At 29.5% G+C, this 19,991-nt stretch overlaps 2 protein-coding genes across 7 annotated transcripts in view; one reads left to right on the top strand and one right to left on the bottom strand.

Moving 5' to 3' along the window:
• Actn (alpha actinin) overlaps positions 1 to 12,043 on the top strand; it is a 109,007-nt gene extending 96,964 nt beyond the window's left edge. For 5 of the 6 annotated variants that reach the window (XM_075300460.1, XM_075300463.1, XM_075300459.1 and 2 more), the window contains 4 exons: positions 6,673 to 6,765; positions 6,834 to 7,363; positions 10,481 to 11,615; positions 11,676 to 12,043. In XM_075300460.1, the coding sequence (XP_075156575.1) occupies positions 6,673 to 6,765; positions 6,834 to 7,363; positions 10,481 to 11,615; positions 11,676 to 11,834 (1,917 nt within the window). In that variant the 3' untranslated portion in view covers positions 11,835 to 12,043. Of the gene's footprint in view, positions 1 to 3,331; positions 3,418 to 6,672; positions 6,766 to 6,833; positions 7,364 to 10,480; positions 11,616 to 11,675 lie in introns of all 6 variants that reach the window. The other variant, XM_075300464.1, reaches the window with a different exon arrangement.
• A 6,684-nt stretch (positions 12,044 to 18,727) lies between these two features.
• Positions 18,728 to 19,428, bottom strand: LOC142231717 (uncharacterized). The gene is made up of 2 exons (XM_075302347.1): positions 19,251 to 19,428; positions 18,728 to 19,131 (listed from the first exon to the last, which is right to left on the bottom strand). Exons 1-2 carry the CDS (start codon positions 19,407 to 19,409, stop codon positions 18,910 to 18,912), a joined length of 381 nt encoding a protein of 126 aa, XP_075158462.1. The 5' UTR covers positions 19,410 to 19,428; the 3' UTR covers positions 18,728 to 18,909.
• Positions 19,429 to 19,991: the final 563 nt, after the last annotated feature.

The following is a 19,991-nucleotide window of genomic DNA, read 5'->3' as shown; positions in this document are numbered from 1 at the left end:
TTAATTTATTGAATAAATTTAATTAATATGATAAATTTATTTTAATTTTTCTTAAAATCTATTTAGTTAATAAAGTATTTCTTTGAACCTTTAATCAAAACAAAAATGAATTAAATCAATGAAAATGTTAATTAAAGTCTTAATTTAAATGGAAATCATAATTAATTAATTAATTAAGAATTATGAATTCTAAAAGTTTAACTAAAATCTTTAATTAAAACCTTACTTTTATTGGAAATCATATTTAGTTAAAAAATAATGAATTCTTTTAAATTAAAATCAATTAAAATTTTCATTAAAATTGGAAATCTTAATAAATTAATTAAGAAATATGAATTCTATAATTTTGATTAAAATATGAACTTAATTTGAAATCATATTTAGTTAAAAAAAATATAATGAATTCTATTAAATTAATATCAATTAAAATTTTAATAAAAATCTTACTTTTTTGGCAATCATATTTAGTTAAAGAATAATGAATTCTAAAATTTTAATTAAAATATTAACTTTTGTGAAATTCATATTTATTTAAATAAAATAATGAATTATTTCACCTTTTAATCAAGACAAAAATTTATTAAAGTAATTAAGATTTTTAAATTAAATCTAAATTTAATTAGAAATCATATTTATTTAAAAAACTGAATTCTATGAAATTTTAAATAAAAAATAATTATTATATTTAGTTATAAACAATGAATTCTAGTAACTTTATAACAAATCTAAATTATTAAAATTAAAATTTTAATTCATATCTTAATTTATTTGGAAGTTACATTTAGGTAAAAACAATGAGTTCTTAAAAAATCATTATTTTTAATTAATTTAATTGAAATCATAATTTATTTTGAAATTATCTTTAGTTCAAAAATAATGATTTCAAAATTAATTTAATAAATTATTTTTTTATTTCGTTAAAATAATTAATTCTTTGAACTTTTTGATCAAAAGAAAAATTAATTTTAACAATTAAATTCATTATTTTTATAACTAAAAATTAATTTCAAAAAATTAATATTTTAACTAACTAAATATGATTTTCAATAAAAGTACGATTTTAATTAATTTTAATTGAAATCTTAATTTAATTTGAAATCATATTTAGTTGAATAAATTTACTTTACTTTATTGAATAAATTTGATTAATATGATAAATTTATTTTAATTTTTCTTAAAATCTATTTAGTTAAAAAATTATTTCTTTGAACCTTTAATAAAAAAAAAATTAATTAAATCAATGAAAATGTTAATTAAAATCTTAATTTAATTGGAAATCATATTTAATTAATTAATTAATGAATTCTACAATTTTAATTAAAATCTTACTTTTATTGGAAATTATAATTAGTTAAAGAAATAATGAATTCTTTTAAATTAAAATCAATTAAAATTTTCATTAAAATCTTACTTTTATTATTTATTAATTGGAAATCATAATAAATTAATTAAGAAATATGAATTCTATAATTTTGATTAAAATATGAACTTAATTTGAAATCATATTTAGTTGAATAAAATTAACTTTAATTTATTGAATAAATTTAATTAATTTGATAAATTTATTTTAATTTTTCTTAAAATCTACTTAGTTAAAAAATTATTTCTTTGAACCTTTAATCAAAACAAAAATTAATTAAATCAATGAAATTGTTAATTAAAATCTTAATTTAATTGGAAATCATATTTAATTAATTAATTATGAATTCTAAAATTTTAACTAAAATCTTTAATTAAAATCTTACTTTTATTGGAAATCATAATAAGTTAAAGAAATAATGAATTGTTTTAAATTGAAATCAATTAAAAATTTCATTAAAATCTTACTTTTATTATTTATTAATTGGAAATCATAATAAATAATTTAAGAAATATGAATTCTATAATTTTGATTAAAAGATGAACATAATTTGAAATCATATTTAGTTAAAAATATAATGAATTCTATTAAATTAATATCAATTAAAATTTTAATTAAAATCTTACTTTTTTTGGCAATCATATTTAGTTAAAGAATAATGAATTCAAAAATTTTAATTAAAATATTAACTTTTTTGAAAGTCATATTTATTTAAATAAAATAATGAATTATTACACATTTAAATCAAAACAAAAATTTATTAAAGTAATTACAATTTTTAATTTAAATCTAAATTTAATTAGAAATCATATTTATTTAAAAAAAAAACTGAATTCTATGAAATTGTAAATAAAAAAAATAATTTAAAAAAAATAAAAAAGAATAATAAATATATCAATTAAAATTTTAATTAAATTCATAATTTAATTAATTAACGTGAAAGTTATATTTAGTTTAAAAAATAAATTATTTTAACAAAAATCTATTAAAACTTTAATTGAAATCGTAATTTAATTTAAATTTTAGTTAAAAATAATAAATTATATTAACTTTTAAATCAATATCAAAATTAATTTATCGATCGATGAAAATCGATTTTGGTTAAAAAGTAATGAATTCTTGTTTATAAAAACAAAAATTTTTAATAAAATTTAATTTATTTGCAAGTCTTATTTAATGAAAAAACAAATGAATTCTTAATCAAAACAAAAATTAATTAAAAACATTTTAATTTTAATTAAATTCTTAATTAAAATAAAAAATAATTTGAAATCAAATTTGCTTAAAAATAATGACTTCTAAAATTTTAAACAATATCTTAATTTAATGTTTTAATTTAAAATGAATTCTATTAATTTTTTAACTTAAACAAAAATCTACCATATAAATTAATTGAATAAATTACATTTTTATTTAGATTCTAATTGACAAGAAAAAAATATTCAAATAAATTATTAATGTTTTAATCAAAACAAATTGAATCAATTAAAATGTTAATTTAATTGGAAGTCACAATTAGTTAAAGTTTAATTGGGAATCATCAAAAATAATGAATTATAAAATTTTAATTAATATCTTAATTTCATATGAATGAAAGTTTAAAAAATAATGAATTATTAATGTTTTATTTGAAACAAATTGAATCAATTACATTAATTTAAATAATTAATTAATTTAATTAATTTAATTAATTTAATTATCTGTTCAATTGATGCTAGATAGCATTTATTTCTCATTTTCATGATTGCATAAATTTCACTAAAATATTGATTGAATATAATATTAATTGAAAACAATATATGTTTTTTTCTGTGTATGTATATTATATTTTAAGTTTTGATTTATTTTATTGTGTTTGTTGTTGCTGTTGTTAAATACCATTGACCTAATTAACAAATTTCTTTATGTTTTGTTCTTTGTTGCTTTTTCTCTCTTTTTTATCCCTTACATTGATACAAAATTCCTAAACAGATCTACAGAATACCGCATTGCCAGATGAAAGGGCAGTCATGACATATGTTTCATCGTATTATCATTGCTTCAGTGGTGCCCAAAAGGTTAGTTTCATTGCATTCACGAAATGAATATGAAAGGATTTAGTGGAGAGCGAGAGAGAAGTAAAACACAAAATGAGGAACATTATCTAAATATCGATACTGAATAAAATTCTAAATGGGAAGTCGGCGTACACAACCACCCATACCATGACTTGACAGGGAAATTTATTTTTGGGTGGCCGTAGTCTCAAATTCTAGTACGTGCAATGGGCTCAAGTAAACTCGATCTTCTTGAAGACTTACGAATTGCTTAATTGGGAAATTTTTCTCGTCAGGGTATTTTTTTTCGTGAACTCGCTATCTTCGTGTTGCTAAACTATGAATTCATTTGCTAAAATAGGTTGTGTGTTTTGGAACTTGTAATGCTTTACCTTGAGCTCGTTTTCCAAAATATTATACACCTTTTTACGGGATATTTTTAGATCTTCAGCCTTTCAATTGCCATTACGACATGAATTACGTTGAGTTGGAGCCTTTTTTCACTGAACCATTTTCTAATATTGTGGCAGTGTTTTTAGACTAGTACCAGTGGTGGATAACATATCAATAGCATTATAACGATTTTTGTTGCAATACACAAACATTTTGTTTATTTTAATTCAAATTCGCCAACCATAATTGGTTTTGATATTTCAGGCAAATATAACGCAATCACATTATTTCGCTTTGATAGCATAATGAAAAAAATATTTTTAAATAATCTCAGGGACAAATGCTTTTGGCGGGTTGTAAACAATATAATGACCTGGAAAAATAAAAATACTTCGTAACCATTACGCCTTCTAAATTAGTTAGTTTTTTTGTGGAACTACAACTCATTATTTTTGCAGTTGATATAATCGAACTGAAATCATTCGTAACATAACCTCAATGATATCCCAGCAAAAATTGGTTAAGTAGTTGTGATGAAATGCTGATTACCAAGAGAAGTTGTACCTTACCCCCAACAATACCGTATGCTTAAGAATAATGACTTACCATTACAAGACAATTTCGGCTGTCATACAACAGATCGAACTGAAATCATTCGTAACATAACCTCAATGATATCACCGCAAAATTGGTTAAGTAGTTGTGATGAAATATTGATTACCAAGAGAAGTTGTACCTTACCCCCAACAATACCGTATGCTTAAAAATAATGACTTACCACTACAACACAATTTCGGCTGTCATACAACAGATTTGCGTGTTACTCATGCAACGTAGCACAAACATTTATTTACGCTTATAATATCGCTCTTGGTAATTCTGCAGTCCAGCAAAAAATTATTGTAAATTTGGAAGCAGTAAAATTATAGTGTCCATACTGTAGGCACTAGTTTTCCTCACAACATTTTCAGTGCCGAATATAACGCTTCATTCTACACATATAAGACGAACAACGTACCTAAAATATGTAAATAATGGTGTGCTGAAATTAGCACAGCTGAGTTGCACTAGGGTAAGCGGGTGCTTCATCTCTCGCTTACAAGGTTGCACTCTTGTAAAAAGAGTTGTTTGTGTATTTTATCAGGACTTCTTACGAACTATGTGGCAAGTTACGATTTTAAGCTCTCAACATTCATATTTTGTGTTTCTGAAAGCGTTGAATTTCATACATAGAAGAAGCACATTTAAGTGGGATATTTCATTATAAATTCACCGATGAATTCCTTGCAAGGGTAAGTGCTGCTTGACTTTTCTTCCTTTAAAAAGCTGCTCAAAATTCAGCAAGTTTTTTGCTGGGACGGAAGTACTTTCCCCATAGAACCTACCCATGTGAAAGTACACAAGATTTCCATTTACTAGCAATAGGTTACCAACTACCAAGTTACTGAGCCTCCCAACAAAAACTGTGTGAGCGAGTTAAGGTGAAAAACTGATCATTTTTGTTATAATTCCAGCAATACCGTAGCTTAGGAATAGTGACATACCATCCCAGCAAAAAATACTTCAGCAGTAAGAGATTAGTTGCGCTTTTTGGTATACAACAAAGTAGGCTGTGCATCCACATGAATCGGTGACAAATACCGTAAACGAGTAAACAAATTAGTTTATGATCATTCGTTTACGTTATTGTAACCAATTCATGCAGTGTAGATGCATGGAAGTTAGTGCTGTTTTCCTTCATGCCAACAATACTATACTCAAGATTATATATCACTTCTGAGCAATATTTCTATTAAAATGAGAAATTATATCAGCGCTATGTAGAAACTGTCCCAAATCGGGACATCGCCCACAAAAATCAGCGCTGATTCGGTTGTTTTGTAAGCAGTTGGTACTGCCTCTCTCCCTTACAATCCTGCTGGAATAGTGCTCCATTTTTTGCTGGGATCATTTCGATTTCGGTTTCCATACACCAAATTTTCATCAGTGCCACCACATACATTCCCAGCAAAATCTGGTTAAGCATTTGAGGTGAAAACTAATTACCAAAAGCATTTCTGCCATATGCCCAATAATCCCGTAAGCTAGGGCATAATGACTTACCATCACAGGACAATTTAGGTTAGGACAAACAATTATTTACGCTTACCATATAGCTCTTGGTAATGCTACAGGGAAGTACTTTCCCCATAGGAGCTACCCATGCGAAAGTAAACAAGATCATACAGTAATTGCTTACCAATTGTGAACTACCTTACTTCGAAGATTATTCGGTAATGAGAGTTTTTGCTAGAATGAGACATACATTACTAAGAGCATTTTTGCGGTACCTCTAGTAATGCCGCAAACTACATTGTTGGTTGATAACTCGTCCAAGCTTAAAACTTAACTCCTGGTAATTCTGCAGAGAAGTACTTTGCTCTTGAGCAAATACTACCGTTTTTCCATGTAAAGGTTACTGCTTACCAATTTTGAATTAAGTTACCTCCACGATTATTTGGTAATGAGTATTTTTCCTGGGGGCTCCAAATACTTGAACAAAATAGACCATCTTCAATTTGGATCAATTCTTAGCCTAGACAAAGGAAACTTGGTTCAATTTTAGTTTTTTTTTTTGAGATCTATTTATAATTAGGTCATTTAGGAAAGCTTTAATGCCTTTTGCTTCTAATGCCGCCGTCGCCAATCCTTTTCCTGCGCCAATGTTCCATGGAATGTTGTTACGAATAACCCTTAATTGTATTAATCAATTAAAACAAAATGTTTGATGTTCAATTGTTATGGTTCTTATTATTATTATTATTTATATTGAAATGTATAATTTTCCAAGAGTATTATATAGAAGGAATATGTATTAATAGTTTTTATAATCTCCATCTATAGGCGGAAACTGCTGCTAACCGTATTTGCAAGGTTTTGAAGGTCAATCAAGAGAATGAACGTCTCATGGAGGAGTATGAACGTCTTGCCAGCGATGTAAGTATTCCAAATAGTTATCCCGAATGGAAAAAGTCTATTATTTCGTTTTTGTTAATTATTTTTAGCTTTTGGAATGGATTCGTCGTACCATGCCCTGGTTGAACTCTCGCCAAGCCGACAACTCATTGGCTGGTGTCCAAAAGAAATTGGAAGAATACCGCACTTATCGCCGCAAGCACAAGCCCCCACGTGTCGAACAAAAGGCTAAGCTCGAAACCAACTTCAATACATTGCAAACCAAATTGCGTCTCTCCAATCGCCCTGCCTATTTGCCAACTGAAGGCAAGACTGTTGCCGATATCTCCAATGCCTGGAAGGGTTTGGAACTCTCCGAAAAGGCCTTCGAAGAATGGCTTTTGGCAGAGACCATGCGTTTGGAACGCTTGGAACATTTGGCCCAAAAATTCAAGATCAAGGCCGATGCTCACGAAGACTGGACCCGTGGCAAAGAGGAGATGTTGCAATCCCAAGATTTCCGTCAATGCAAGCTAAACGAATTGAAGGCTTTGAAGAAGAAGCACGAAGCTTTCGAATCCGATTTGGCTGCCCACCAGGATCGCGTTGAGCAAATTGCTGCCATTGCCCAGGAATTGAAGTACGTTTCAAATGCATCCCCTTTATGTATTCTTAGATATTTCTCTAATAATCGAAATCCTCTTTGTTTATTTCTTTATAAACAAAAAAAAAAATAACAATAACAATGACATGCCTAAATGAATTTGTTGGAATTAATGGCAAATTCAGTGTGAGGTTCGCTGCATTACATAACTCTAACATTAATCAAGCATATTTTTCGCATTGCACATGAAGATCCTCATTTGATTAGGGTCATGGATTATTTTCCTCTTCTCGTAGAATAGATTTTTTTTCGGATTCAATGACGAAAATTATAAATCAAATTTTTTTTGTTGAAAAAATTTGCTTTCTTGAATAAACAAGTTCATGAGTTCCAACCTTGTTTCGAACGAACATCAACAAGTTTGTCATTGGGCTAAACCTAGAATCGGACTGGACTCATTGATAAGAGAGAATTTTAGCATCTGTGGTATCGCGACGGACTGAATAGTCTAAGTGAAGCTAAAATAAAAGGCTGTCACTAAGCCCTACCTAGCCCAACCTATGAAACAAAAAAAAAAAACGACTTCGATGTCACCTATAGAATAATCGCCATCTTTATAAGCTATAGCATCCTCAGAGCTTACTGTGATAAAAATAGAAATAAAACTTTTAACAAAAGTTTCTATAGAAATAAAATTTTGACAAAATTCTCTATAGAAATAAAATTTTTGACAAAATGTTGACAAAATAGAAATAAAATGTTGACATAATTTTTTATGACAAAATTTTTTATATAAATAAAATTTTGACAAAATTTTCTATAGAAATAAAATTTTGACAAAATTTTCTGTAAATCTAAAATTATGACAAAATTCTCTATAGAAATAAAATTTTGACAAAATTTTCTATAGAAATAAAATTTTGACAAAATTCTCTATAGAAATAAAATTTTGATAAAAATTTTCTATAGAAATAAAATTTTGACAAAATTTTGTATATAAATAAAATTTAGACAAAATTTTCTATAGAAATAAAATATAGACAAAATTTTCTATAAAAATGAAATTTAGACAACATTTTCTATAGAAATAAAATTTTGACAAAATTTTCTATATAAATAAAATTTGGACAAAATTTTCTATATAAATAAAATTTAGACAAAATTTTCTATAGAAGTAAAATGTTGACAACATGTTCTATGGAAATAAAATTTTAACAAAAGTTTCTATAGAAACAGAATTTTGAAAAAATTTTCTATAGAAATAAAATGTTGCCAACATGTTCTATAGAAATAAAACTTTGACAAAATTTTCTATAGCAATAAAATGTTTACAAACTTTTCTATAGAAATAAAATTTTGACAAAATTTTCTATAGAAATAAAATTTTGACAAAATTTTCTATAGCAATAAAATTTTGACAAAATTTTCTATAGCAATAAAATTTTGACAAAATTTTCTATAGCAATAAAATTTTGACAAAATTCTCTATAGAAATAAAATTTGACAAAATTCTCTATAGAAATAAAATTTTGACAAAATTTTCTATAGAAATACAAATTTGACAAAATTTTCTATAGAAATACAATTTTGACAAAATTTTCTATAGAAATAAAATTTTGACAAAATTTTCTATAGAAATAAAATTTCGACAAAATTTTCTATAGAAATAAAATTTTAACAAAATTTTCTTTAGACATAAAATTTTGACAAAATTTTCTATAGAAATAAAATTTTGACAAAATTTTCTGTAAAAATAAAATGTTGACAAAATTTTCTATAGAAATAAAATTGTGACAAAATTTTCTATAGAAATAAAATTGTGACAAAATTTTCTATGGAAATAAAATTTTGACAAAATTTTGTATAGAAATAAAATGTTGACAAAATTTTCTATAGAAATAAAATTTTGACAAAATTTTCTATAGACGTAAAATTTTGACAAAATTTTCTAAGACATAAAATTTTAACAAAATTTTCTATAGAATTAAAATTGTGGCAAAATTTTCTATAGAAATAAAATTGTGACAAATTTTTCTATAGGAATAGAATTTTGACAAAATTTTCTATAGAAACAGAATTTTGAAAATTTTTTCTATAGAAATACAATTTTGAAGATTTTTTCTATAGAAAAAGAATTTTGACAAAATTTTATATTAAAATAAAATTTTTACAAAATTTTCTATAGAAATAAAATTTTGACGAAATTTTCTATAAAAATAAAATTTTGACAAAATTCTCTATAGAAATAAAATTTTGACAAAATTTTCTATAGAAATAAAATTTTGACAAAATTTTCTATATAAATAAAATTTAGACAAAATTTTCTATAGAAATAAAATTTAGACAAAATTTTTTATATAAATAAAATTTAGACAAAATTTGCTTTAAAAATAAAATGTTGACAAAATTTTCTATAAAAATAAAATTTTGACAAAATTCTCTATAGAACAAAAATTTTGACAAAATTCTCTATAGAAATAAAATTTTGACAAAATTCTCTATAAATAAAATATTGACAAAATTCTCTATAGAAATAAAATTTTGACAAAATTCTCTATAGAAATAAAATTTTGACAAAATTCTCTATAGAAATAAAATTTTGACAAAATTTTCTATAGAAATAAAATTTTGACAAAATTTTCTATAAAAATAACATTTTGACAAAATCTTCTATATAAATAAAATTTAGACAAAAAAATTCTGTAAAAGTAAAATTTGAACAAAATTTTCTATAGCAATAACATTTCAACAAAATTTTCTATTGAAATTAATAAAATTAATATCTCAAAAAGTCGAGCAAATACCATCTTTACACCACATGATTTTCCCCAACTAGGTATAAAGCAAGGAGAGGTCTTCCTCTTGCACCAAAATAAGGTATCCAAGTTTTGTCGCAGGTTTAGTATCCATGTTCCCTACAAATTCCCAGTAAACAGGCTCTATGATTTCTTCGGCAATACCTAGACATATTACCAAATGTATTATTCCTTGGGGATATTTTATGGAAAATCGATTAGCCTTGGGTTAAAAAAAAAACTTTAGATTTATCCTGTTCAGCACCACAGACTCATCTCATTCAATCACTATTTAAAAGCCATGTAAATACCATAATGATGTCACTTACTTACTTTTATTTGTTTTTTTTTTCTACAGCTCCTTGGAGTATCACGATTGTGTCTCCGTTAATGCTCGCTGCCAACGCATCTGTGACCAATGGGATCGTTTGGGTGCTTTGACTCAACGTCGCCGCACTGCTTTGGATGAAGCCGAACGCATTTTGGAGAAGATCGACATTTTGCATCTTGAATTCGCCAAACGTGCTGCTCCCTTCAACAATTGGTTGGATGGTACACGCGAAGATTTGGTTGACATGTTCATTGTTCATACCATGGAAGAAATCCAAGGTCTCATTCAGGCTCATGATCAATTCAAGGCCACATTGGGTGAAGCCGATAAGGAATTCAATTTGATTGTCAACTTGGTGCGTGAAGTTGAATCGATTGTTAAGCAATACCAAATTCCCGGAGGTTTGGAGAACCCCTACACTAACATCACCGCCAACGATATGACTCGTAAGTGGAGCGATGTCCGTCAATTGGTGCCACAACGTGACCAAACTTTGGCCAATGAATTGCGCAAACAACAGAACAACGAAATGTTGCGCAGACAATTCGCCGAAAAGGCCAACATTGTTGGACCCTGGATCGAGCGTCAAATGGATGCTGTCACCGCCATCGGTATGGGCTTGCAAGGCTCATTGGAAGATCAATTGCACCGCCTCAAGGAATACGAACAAGCCGTATATGCCTATAAGCCTAACATTGAGGAATTGGAGAAGATCCATCAAGCCGTCCAAGAATCGATGATCTTCGAAAACCGTTACACCAACTACACAATGGAAACATTGCGTGTTGGCTGGGAACAATTGCTCACCTCCATTAACCGCAACATCAACGAAGTTGAAAACCAAATTCTCACCCGTGACTCCAAGGGTATTAGCCAAGATCAATTGAATGAATTCCGTTCTAGCTTCAATCACTTTGACAAGAACCGTACCGGCCGCCTCACCCCCGAAGAATTCAAATCTTGCCTTGTCTCATTGGGCTATTCGATTGGCAAAGATCGTCAAGGTGATATGGACTTCCAACGTATCTTGGCTGTTGTAGATCCCAACTCTACCGGCTATGTGCACTTTGATGCCTTCCTCGATTTCATGACTCGCGAAAGCACAGACACCGATACTGCCGAACAAGTTATTGATTCATTCAGAATTTTGGCAGCCGACAAGGTAGGTTTCATGGCCCCCCGGGCGTAGAGTAAAGATTTAATTTTCTTTTCAAAATTTCAGCCATATATCTTGCCCGATGAATTGCGTCGTGAATTGCCCCCAGATCAAGCTGAATACTGTATCCAACGTATGCCACCATACAAAGGCCCCAATGGTGTTCCCGGAGCCCTTGACTACATGTCCTTCAGTACAGCTCTGTACGGTGAAACCGATTTGTAAATCAAATGAGCTTATGTGCCACAAATTGTTAGTTTTACGACAACAACAAAAAAAACCAACTCAAACAAACAACTCGTCTATTCTAAATCATTTTAAGTAATAAAAAACAAACAAAACAAAACAAAAATTGAAGAAATTTTAAGAGTGAGAGATTATCAACATCATAGATCGGATAAAAAAAATATAATAAAATCTTCAATCCAACTCCATTCGCAATACGTCTTAAGTTGATTAAAAATGAATCACTGAATAATTCAATTCATTCACTTTCATACTAATCTGACCAAGCGATCGACCACCCGCCCGCCTGCAATAAAGTTCGAGAAAGATAACTAACACAAGAATCGCAAAATCCCAGGCCAATTATTAACACCACACATCTATACATAAAAAACACACCCATACAAACGCATAATGCATACCCTCACTCAAGCTTATCAAAAAAAAATCAACGATAGAATTTTGAACTGTGAATCTGTGAGAGATACGCCGTCCGAAAATCTCAAAAAAAAAACAAAAATTAGGCATATCAAAATTATGAGGAACCACATCCAAAGGGAGTTTTTGAGAGAGGACTTTAACACATCCCTCAGTGAGAAGATAAACAAAAGCGATCGTGGTGATAGCTATTCTAGTAGTAGAAAGCTGATCAAGAAAGATGGAAAAAATGGAAGGTTTTTTGATTGGATATCCACTGAACGATCGTAACATAAAAATGCCATAAAAATATCAGAGAGAGTTTAATTTTTAGGAAACATCCAATCACCATTTTCTCTCCATCACTTTACTACCAAAACAACAACAAAAACTCGAAGAATTATTAGATTTTTTTCTCTTAAATAAACACTAAACACTATATATTTTTATTGTCACAGTTCATCTGAGATGAATGGATTGTACTAAGAGTATAATAAAAAAATATTATTTTTATTTGATATTTTATTATATTATTTCTTTTTTTTAAAGATTTTTAGTTTGCATTTTTTTATTATTATTGTTTTATTATATTAATTTTTGTTAAATTAATTATTAATTTATTCTATTTTTATTGTCACACACAACACCCCCGCCCATAATTTATATTTTTTATTGATTTTTTTATTTTCGTTTCAAATAAACAACAACAACAACATTATTATCATTTAATTATATAAAATTTTTTATAAAAATAAGGCATAAAAAACAAAAGAAACAAAACAAAAAAAAAACGTATAAATTATTGTAATACTACTATTATTACTTGATACTATACAATTTTACTATTAAAGAGAGAGTACATTATTTTATTACGATAATAAGCAAAAAACAAAAAATAAACAAAACATTTAATAACAACAACAACCACTAAGGAATCTGCATACGACTCTACTCAAAATTGACCCACATATATAGAAGAAGTGCAACGTAATATTTTGAACATTTACAAATGCAAAGAAAACCACCCGAAATAAACAAAAAAAACTATGTAAAACATCGAAGGCTATCAATTTGGTTTATTACAATAAAAACAAAAAAAAAAAAACAACAATATTTACAAAATATAAAATAAAAATTATTGCAATAGAAAAAAGTTTTGGAGATCTAAAGCTACAATATTGTGCTAGGGATAGAGTATATGAGCCACAAAAATATAGAATACGTAAGTTTGGACGGGCCTAATCTTAAATTCTTACCACTATGAATCAAACGAAATAGTTCCTTTTGAAAACCCCTCGTTGTAGCGGGTTCAGGGTTGATAAAGTTGGCACTTTTGTGCGTTTTTTGATACTTTTCGACTGCCAAAAGAACCGTGGCACGACCGCGAGCCATTTGATACTTTTTCATCACATTTACTCTATATAGAGTTATTGTGTCCTAAATATGAACGTTTCTCAGATATCAACTCAATTCTTAAGAAAATAAATTGAAGAAATAAAGATGTATCAAAATGAGAATATTTTAAGTTTTTATGACAGGATCTCAACATTGAAAAAATCAATTAAATTAAGCTTAAGTTCCAGTTATTTTACGGATCATGAGAGGAATATTGTTTATACCAATAACCTCTTTGGAACAGGGTATTATACATATGCAGGTATGCATATGTTTGCAACACCCAGGAGACGAATTACACACATGGTGTCATTAAAAAATAATGCTTATATGGCCCAAGAAGCCAGAATTTTACCCTGATTTCTAAATTTTATTTTATTGATAGTGTAAAGTGTCTCTAATTAGGTTGAAATCGAACCAGAGAAATCATAAATTGAAAAAAACAACAGGTTGGTAAGTCCCCGATCTAACAAAGAAAAACACATTTTTTTTTTGTCAAAATTCGTTTTTATTATTCAACATAGTTCCCTTCAAGAGCGATACAACGATTATAACGACCTTCCAATTTTTTGATACCATTTTGGTAGTACTCCTTCGGGTTTGCCTCAAAATAGGCCTCAGTTTCGGCGATCACCTCTTCATTGCAGCCAAATTTTTTTCCCTGCGAGCATTCTTTTGAGGTCTGAGAACAAGAAAAGTCGCTGGGGGCCAGATCTGGAGAATACGGTGGGTGGGGAAGCAATTCGAAGCCCAATTCATGAATTTTTGCCATCGTTCTCAATGACTTGTGGCACGGAGCGTTGTGTTGGTGGAACAACACTTTTCTTCTTCATATGGGCCCGTTTTGCAGCGATTTCGACCTTCAAACGCTCCAATAACGCCATATAATAGTCACTGTTGATGGGTTTTCCCTTCTCAAGATAATCGATAAAAATTATTCCATGCGCATCCCAAAAAACCAAGGCCATTACTTTGCCAGCGGACTTTTGAGTCTTTCCACGCTTCGGAGACGGTTCACCGGTCGCTGTCCACTCAGCCGACTGTCGATTGGTGTCATGTTTCATCCATTGTCACATATCGACGGAAAAACTCGGGTGTATTACTTGTTAACAGCTGCAAACACCGCTCAGAATCATCAACACGTTATTGCTTTTGGTCAAATGTGAGCTCGCGCTGCACCCATTTTGCACAAAGCTTCCGCATATCCAAATATTGATAAATGATATGACAAACACGTTCCTTTGATATCTTTAAGGCCTCTGCTATCTCGATCAACTTCATTTTACGGTCATTCAAAATTATTTTGTGGATTTTTTGATGTTTTCGTCGGTAACCACCTCTGTCGGGCGTCCACTGCGTTCACCGTCCTCCGTGCTCATTTCACCACGCTTGAATTTTGCATACAAATCAATTATTGTTAATTTCCAGAAACTCATTACCAAGCCAAGTTTTTGCTTCCACCGTATTTTTTCCCTTCAGAAAACAGTACTTTATCAAAACACGAAATTCCTTTTTTTTCCATTTTTTTCACAATAACAAAAGTTGCCTCACAAAAGACGCTCTATCTCACAAACTAATTGACTTACAGACGTCAAATTTTGCCACGAATCATTTGAAGGTTGGTACTAGAGGTCTGCACAATTCCATTTATAAATGCAGAGTACACGTGTACTTGCTAAATGAGTACATATATTTGAGAGAGTCGCAAAACAATTGGTACACATTTTAATGAACACCAAAAGCCACGAGTACCTTCTTGTTGCTACTCTGATGTCTTCACTACCAACAAACACATATTCCTCTTTCTCTCTTATTGAAGTGTACTCAGAGTGATCACGTCGAGTATATTGCGAGAACAAAACTTCATAGAGTACTCCATGTACCACGTGCAGTTTCAGAAATACAAGAAAACAGTTACTCTCCATAGTATATGTTTTCGGATTGATATAAAGAACGGCAAACGTTAAGGTAAGTGTGTGACATACATAAATGTATGAAATATGTGACATACATACATATCTATGATTAATAATAATGGAAAGTTTTGCTTCGCATATAACTGAGCAATACTTGTGGTACCACGTGAAGTGAAGAGAATCCATGTTGTACTTTTTCTCAAGTACTTACATTTTTATTGTTCCTTTTTTTCGGAACACATATTGTTTCGGATAAGTACTTGGTGGTATTTGACAAGCAAGTGTTCTCTTCACTTCACTACTTGCGCTCTGAGAGAAAGACAGAGTATGTACTATATTCGACAGCGAATTGCATACATGTAGTGAAAAGTTATTCGATGCAGACCTCTAGTTGGTACTATATAAAAATAATATGCATTTAATACTAGCGACGCCATTTATATGTCAGACCGGGGACTTATCAGCCAACCTGTTAACTGTTGAGACAAAAGAACAATCCAAACAATGGACTGAAGCTGGAGGAAGTGCCCCAAAGAAGGCAAAAACAATTCAATCGGCTGGTAAGGTTATGGCAAGGATTTTTTGGGACTTTAAAGGTATTTTATTGATCGACTATCTGCGAAAGGGCAAGACAATAAATTCAGAGTACTATTGCAAACTTTTGGTTCAATTAAATGTAGAACTTGGAGAAAAACGTCCAGGCTTACAACACAAAAAAATAATTTTTCATCAAGACAAAGCACCAGCGCACAAGAGTGTTTTAACAATGGCTAAAATCAACGAATTAAAGTACGAGTTGCTTGACCACCCACCTTATTCTCCTGATTTAGTTCCCAGTGACTTTTACTTGTTCCCAAATCTAAAAAAAATCCTTGCTGGCAAGAGTTTTACCTCAAATGAAGATGCAATTACAGTTGTAAACCACTAATTTGAAGACCTTGAGGAAAACTATTTTAATCAAGCGATAGAATTGCTAGAAAAGCGTTGGACTAAGTGTGTTGAAGTTTCAGGAGTTTATATTGAAAAATAAAAATATTTTTGAAAAACTAACTATTCTCTTTCATTCACACTCACAATTTTAAGCGTAATAACTATGTTTTCAGCATTTCATTTTCGTTTTTATTTAAATAAATTATAACAAGCTAGTTGCGCTTGGCGGTTCACAAAATATAAAATGGCTTTTCTAACAATAGTGATGACAAATTTCATGTACATTTCGTCCTTTTTGATATGCTTCCCCCAACACAGTTGGCGATTGTTGCAGTGTCACTTACGAGTCCGTGGTACCGATGAGGATGAAATGGAACTTTGAAATGCTGACAGGGTTCATTGAAAAGTTTATCGACTTTTGGACAAGGAAAAAAAATTATATTAGAGAAAGGCGTCTTCTATGCTAAGCAAAATTTGCATTCGTATTTTAAAGACATGAAATTTTTGACCTCACGACAATATTTTTTTCAGTATAAACGAAAACATTAATTGAACCTATAACTTCAGTATATTAATTTTTTGCTAGGAGGGGGGGGGGGTATAGCCCCCCTAAGATATATATATATATATATATATATATATATATATATATATATATATATATATATATATATATATATATATATATATATATATATATATATATATATATATATATATATATATATATATATCTTAGGGGGGCTATACCCCCCCCCCCTCCTAGCAAAAAATTAATATACTGAAGTTGGCTTTCGGAGCCTCTAAGAGAAGCAAATTTCACCCGATCCTGCTGAAATTTGGTACATGGTGTAAGTATATGGTCTCTAATTACCATGCAAAAATTGGTCCACATCGGTTCATAATTATATATAGCCCCCATATAAGCCGATCCCCAGATTTGGCTTGCGAAGTCTCCAAGAGAAGCAAATTTCATCCAATCCGGTTGTAATTTTGAACATGGTGTTAGTATATGATCTTTAACAACCGTGCCAGAATTGGTCCATATCGGTCCATAATTATATATAGCCCCCATATAAAACGTTCTCCAGATTTGACCTCCGGAGCCTCTTGGAGGAGCAAAATTCATCCGATCCGGTTCAAATTAGGAACGTGGTGTTATTATATGGTCGCTAACAACCATACAACAATTGGTCCAATCACACAAAAATTGGTCCATATCGGTTCATAATCATGGTTGCCACTAGAACCAAAAATAATCTACCAAAATTTTATTTCTATAGAAAATTTTGTCAAAATTTTATTTCTATAGAAAATTTTGTCAAAATTTTATTCGGTTCATAATGAAATGTTCATCATCGTCAAAATTTTATTTCTATAGAAAATTTTGTTCAAATTTTATTCGGTTCATAATCATGGTTGCCGCTCGAGCCAAAAATAATCTACCAAGATTTTATTTCTATAGAAAATTTTGTCAAAAGTTTATTTCTATAGAAAATTTTGTTACAATTTTACTGCTGTAGAAATTTTTGTCAAAATTTTCTTTCTATAGAAAATTTTGTGAAAATTTTTATTTCTATAGAAAATTTTGTGAAAATTTTATTTCTATAGAAAATTTTATTTCTGTAGAAATATTAGTCAAAATGTTCTTTCTATAGAAAATTTTGTCAAAATTTTTATTTCTTTAGAAAATTTTGTGAAAATTTTATTTCTATAGAAAATTTTGTTAAAATTTTATTTCTGTAGAAAATGTTGTCAAAATTTTATGTCTACTTTATCAAACTGAATTACATACGTATTGGATCGATCTTTTTTGATTTAATATATACCACGTATGGACTTACATACAATTTAGAAGATGGTGTTAGGAGGTTTTAAGATACCTTGCCATCGGCAAGCGTTACCGCAACTTAAGTAATTCGATTGTGGATGGCAGTGTTTAGAAGAAGTTTCTACGCAATCCATGATGGAGGGTACATAAGCTTCGGCCTGGCCGAACTTACGGCCGTATATACTTGTTTTTAATTAAAAACATGGGTTAGGTTTAAGTGGCAGCCCCCGTTTTTTTCAGGCTCACATCGAGTATTCAGTTCATATTAACGAATAATACCCAGATCCGCCAATAATCTAAAGCTATATGCCCCTAACTAACTTCAATCAATTTTTTAATTGGTAATATTTTTGCCATATTTTCCTGTGTAGGTTCAAAGAGGATGTAAAAATAAAATCATATAATTTTTGTCATAATTTTAATGTATTTTATTACAAATAAATTAAATTATCAACTAATTTAAAAAATAAATAAGAATTAATTAATGAATAAATACAATTAAATAGGAATATTATTCACATATATACAAGATTAGGATGGACAATTTCGTAAGCAAATGAAAATGGTTTTTACGCACTGGTTCAGATTAGGGTGTAGCGGTCGGCAAGACCCTGTGATAATCACAAGCAATGCGGCAACCTTTGGAACAATATACTTGATCGGAACACATTGAGACAGCCAAATCAATGGCCGATTTTGGTAGAACTTCACAATAATCATAGCACATATAACAATCTGGAATGCCTTTGCAATAATTGAAGTTCATCAATTTGCTAATATCGCCCATGGTCTGGCCATTGTTAAGAGTCTGAAAAGAAGAAGAAATAAGGAAATTTAGTTGTGCTGGAAGATTTATGGGTTCTGTGGGTAAATTTTATTATTAGCCCATTTTACATAAATTTTATTTTTGTTTGCTATTGGACTTACTTTTAGATAACACATGTGACGACATTGATGCACTTTCACATGCTTTTGTAATTTAATGTCCTTGGAGAAATCTATTATTTTGGCTTCAGTAGAATAATTGTTGATAATTAAAATTATCATCCATGATGTAAAAATAATTAAATATAATGCATTTGCCATTTTGTGTCTTTGTCTTTGGTGGTAGATGCCAATTTGTTGACTGATTCCAATACAAATGGACTGTGGTCTTTTATACCTTTGTGACCATTGTGAATCTTTCATTCATAAATCTTCTTGGAAATTCCACACCAAATTCATTCATTCAGATTTACCTGAATATCACCCATAGGGGGGGGGGTTTCCTATTCATTCATAATTCTCTGGGAAGTCCTTGAATAGAACAGTTTTGCAAATACTTGGAAATTGTTTTGCACATAGGTAAACCATTGATGATCATATTGTATGGTAAGTTACCTGCTATGTGCCTGTATCATACAGGACAGCCCTTTTGACTTTGGTCGGATGTAATTACCATTTTATTTAATCCTAGGTAGGTAAAAATCTTTTGTTTTCGGTTAAGTCTATAAGAAATTCCTTGGCTCTTTGGCCAATAAGAAAGAATTCCTCATTTCATAAGATAACTCTCCCATGCGAAAATAATAAGTTATGTAATGAGACTGGAACCTGATTAAATTACAGATTACAGCTTTTGTTCCATTAGTGGAATAAATCGTGAAGTCGATCTAGCGATATTTCTCAATC

Source organism: Haematobia irritans, chromosome 3 (assembly GCF_050003625.1).
Source record: "Haematobia irritans isolate KBUSLIRL chromosome 3, ASM5000362v1, whole genome shotgun sequence".
Taxonomy (NCBI): domain Eukaryota; kingdom Metazoa; phylum Arthropoda; class Insecta; order Diptera; family Muscidae; genus Haematobia; species Haematobia irritans.
This window is presented reverse-complemented; position numbering and strand designations above follow the sequence as displayed.

What these genes read in the sequence shown, in the direction of transcription:
- LOC142231717 (XM_075302347.1), bottom strand. Translation starts at nt 19,409, where the DNA reads ATGGCAAATGCATTATATTTAATTATTTTTACATCATGGATGATAATT. An exon ending in GTCACATGTGTTATCTAAAA is followed by an intron (nt 19,132 to 19,250) that starts GTAAGTCCAATA and finishes TCTTCTTTTCAG; the next exon opens with ACTCTTAACAATGGCCAGAC.